Raw genomic sequence first — 3,195 nt, 5'->3', positions numbered from 1 at the left:
ATAAAACGTTCATCTCCGTTATGGTCGGCAGTTTAAAAAGGTTTCGATCACGAGAAGCCGACGGTTAAAGCTCATCTGTGAAACGTCAGCACCTCAACGTTACAAAGACGGGAAAGAATATTTTGAGTAACAAGTAGAACAACTTAACTACTAAACCGACTTTCATATAGTTCTTTCATCTTTGTGCACAAAATAAAGAAATAAAGATGTTTCAAAGCAGCCTGCTTTCTTTAGGGGCTTTAGCTGACGCAGAGTTTACATTTTAGTTCAGTCTTTAAACTATCAGCAGCAGATCAATTTAAAATCAATGTTACGAGTGCGTAAAATATTCTCTGAAGTTCTCCTACTTTCCTATTTTTTATGCCCAGATACACAGAAGTATAATAAATATATTACAATGAAACAACTAAATAGAAATGTGTAATATTTAAGCAGCTGATATAATACTACATTTGTGTTTTGAATAAAAACAATTTAACGTTGATACATTTAAAAATTTGTATTTTGTTGTTGACATGTTTGATATTTCTGCTCAAGTTTATCCAGATACTTGAGAACTTGCTGATAATCTCTTATCAGCCCGTGCCTGAAGAACCTTAGGTCATAAAGTTGACACAAAGCGAACGTTAACTTCATATTGTACACAAGTACCACGTGAAAAAGGAAAGGCATGAGGCGAAGCACCAGGTACTCGCTGTACCTCACCTGCTGCAGGCAGAGCACAAACACCGACACCACCACATCTGAGCATGTTTTAGTACAATACATTTTTTAAGTTAAAGTGTCTACAGGTTGTACTTTTTGTACAAGGAAATGACTGAATGTTTTATGTATATATATAAATGTATTTTATTATGGTTATACATATATATATATATATATATTATATGTTGGGCTGCCTTCAGGCCCAGGCCTCCCATCTGTGACCTCAGTGGGTTTTGCCTGGTTAAATAAAGGTTAATAAAACATTTTAAATAAATAAATATTTACCCACACACAGGAAAAGTCAGTGGTTAGATCTTGAATCCAAGAGCCCTCATGCACTCTTTGTGAGCCTCGATTAGATCTCTGCAGTTCTCCTCCCCCTTTTCAATGATGCTGGAGGAAACAAGGTGAGAAACATTGTCCAGGTGTAAAAACTTGTTGAGCCACCCTGACCAGGTACTTACCAGGCATCCCTGACTTTTTTGGTCTCTGGGCAGGCGCAGCATGGTTTCAGAGGCTTCTGCTGCTCTGCGCCCCCGGTCCCAGCAGGCGTCTCCAGGCTGGCGGCAGACAGGGACGACATCTTTACTCTGAAATGGAAAGGCCTGTTAACTGGAGGACGTGCAGGACTCGTGAGCACGAGCGGGTCTCTGCAGACAAACACAGAGGCGCCACGTCTGATTGGACCATGAGGACGTCTCTTTCCACCTCTCTCAACACACAACTTCCTGTTACATTTCACAATAAGAGCAACATAAATGTGTAGTGTGGAGGGCTAAATGTTTGGTTTTTAATACCTAGCCATTACATTAACAAACAAAATCGGGTTTGTTTGTTGAATAATGTGAAAATAGTTACAATCGAATCATAAAGAAAGAAAAATAAAGTAACCAAAATATTACTGATACTTCAACTGTCTTTGAGACAAATGTTTCCTTTAACGTCACATTTTCTTGTTCAACTCTTAAATCAGTCCCTGCAGGTGAGTGGAGGTCAGTTTGTGCACCTGGAGCAGGTATTCTGTTTACTGCTCAACTTCCTCAGCTGTCTCACGTTTTAAGGCTCAGTCCTACTTCATGTTCCAGCTCCAGTCATAGATCACATCTCATGGAAGAACTTCTAAAGAACATGTGGTTTTGGTCCGTTATCTCGTCACAGGACTCCTGATCTTTAATTGAGACCAGACTCAGACAAATGGAGCAGTTTCTCTTCAGATGCTTCAGATTTCATTGTACCCAGACTCACCTGTGTCAGGTGCAGCTACAACCAAGAACTGAAGAGGACCTTCTTGTGTTTGACAGCAGATATAACGCTGGTTCTTACAAACCTTCAGTTTAAAGAAGATGTGACACAACTCACCTAAAGAGACAGAACTTACAGCCGTCAATCAGTGTTTGTCCTTTACAAACGCCCACGGTCGGTCTGCAGAGAACCATTGCTCAGTGACAATAATAGAATAATCTGACAGTTATTTTCAAAAGTGTTTCGCACACGTGTCTAAGGTGAAGCTTCCAGTTGTGTGCACGTGTCTGTGGAGCAGGAAACCTTCACCTTTGACCTGCAAAGACACTTAACATTTGGGCACCGGTGTAAAAAACTTCAAAAAGGCCAGAGCCTGAATTTTCACGTACTCGTTTTCTAAGAACACAGACGAACGTCAGTGTTAAAACGTGTTGTTACAGTTCCACAGCAGTTTTAATAAAGTGAGTGAGGAACGCAGCAGGACCTATTTTACCTGAAACATGTGACATCACATCAACCTGAACAGGTCTACATGACCCGTCACAACAACTCCAAGTTTAAGTTCAAATACACACAATTACAAGTTTTACTTCCTGTGGAAAGAGCAATTATCTAGAGACAAGGTTTATTTCAGTTATTCTCCATATTACAAGTTCATGTTATATTTGTAGCATTCATGGGGAAAATGTCGAATCTTCACTGGCTCAAATGTCACGAGAAGAATCCCGTTCCACCAAAAACAAAAAACAAGTAATGTAGTCCAAAAATAAATACATAAACCTGTGTTTGAAGTTTGGCTACTAAACTGTGAACGTTTGAGTGTGAAATGTTGTGACTGCAGCACAAGTGGTGGAGAAGAACCGTCATGGAGAAGAACCGGAGAAGGACCGTCACGGAGAAGAACCGTCACGGAGAAGGACTGTCGTGGAAAAGAACCGTCGTGGAGAAGGAACGTCGCGGAGAAGGACCGTCACGAAGAAGGACCGTCGTGGAGAAGGACCGTCACGGACAAGAACCAGGGAAGGACCGTCACGGAGAAGGACCGTCACGGAGAAGAACCGTCAACGGGAGAAGAACCGGAGAAGGACCGTCACGGAGAAGGACCGTGACGGAGAAGGACCATCATGGAGAAGAACCGGCAAAGGACCGGCGAAGGACCGGCGAAGGACCGTCACGGCGAAGGACCGTCACGGAGAAGAACCGGAGAAGGACCGTCACGGAGAAGGACCGTCACGGAGAAGGACCGTC

The 3,195-nt window shown here is 42.3% G+C and overlaps 1 protein-coding gene across 1 annotated transcript in view; it reads right to left on the bottom strand.

Moving 5' to 3' along the window:
- Positions 1-997: 997 nt before the first annotated feature.
- The window catches only part of LOC119419360 (cytochrome c oxidase copper chaperone), a 3,457-nt gene continuing 1,259 nt past the window's right edge, over positions 998-3,195 (bottom strand). The window contains exons 2-3 of the mRNA XM_037686668.1: positions 1,170-1,295; positions 998-1,098 (exon numbers count right to left, since the gene is read on the bottom strand). Coding sequence (XP_037542596.1) covers positions 1,014-1,098; positions 1,170-1,288 — 204 coding nt within the window. The 5' untranslated portion in view covers positions 1,289-1,295 and the 3' untranslated portion in view covers positions 998-1,013. The remainder of the gene's footprint in view (positions 1,099-1,169; positions 1,296-3,195) is intronic.

This window comes from Nematolebias whitei, chromosome 13 (assembly GCF_014905685.2).
Source record: "Nematolebias whitei isolate Nwh7 chromosome 13, NemWhi1, whole genome shotgun sequence".
Classification (NCBI taxonomy): Eukaryota; Metazoa; Chordata; class Actinopteri; order Cyprinodontiformes; family Rivulidae; genus Nematolebias; species Nematolebias whitei.
Note: the sequence above shows the minus strand (reverse complement) of the source record. Positions and strands in the feature narration are given on the sequence as shown.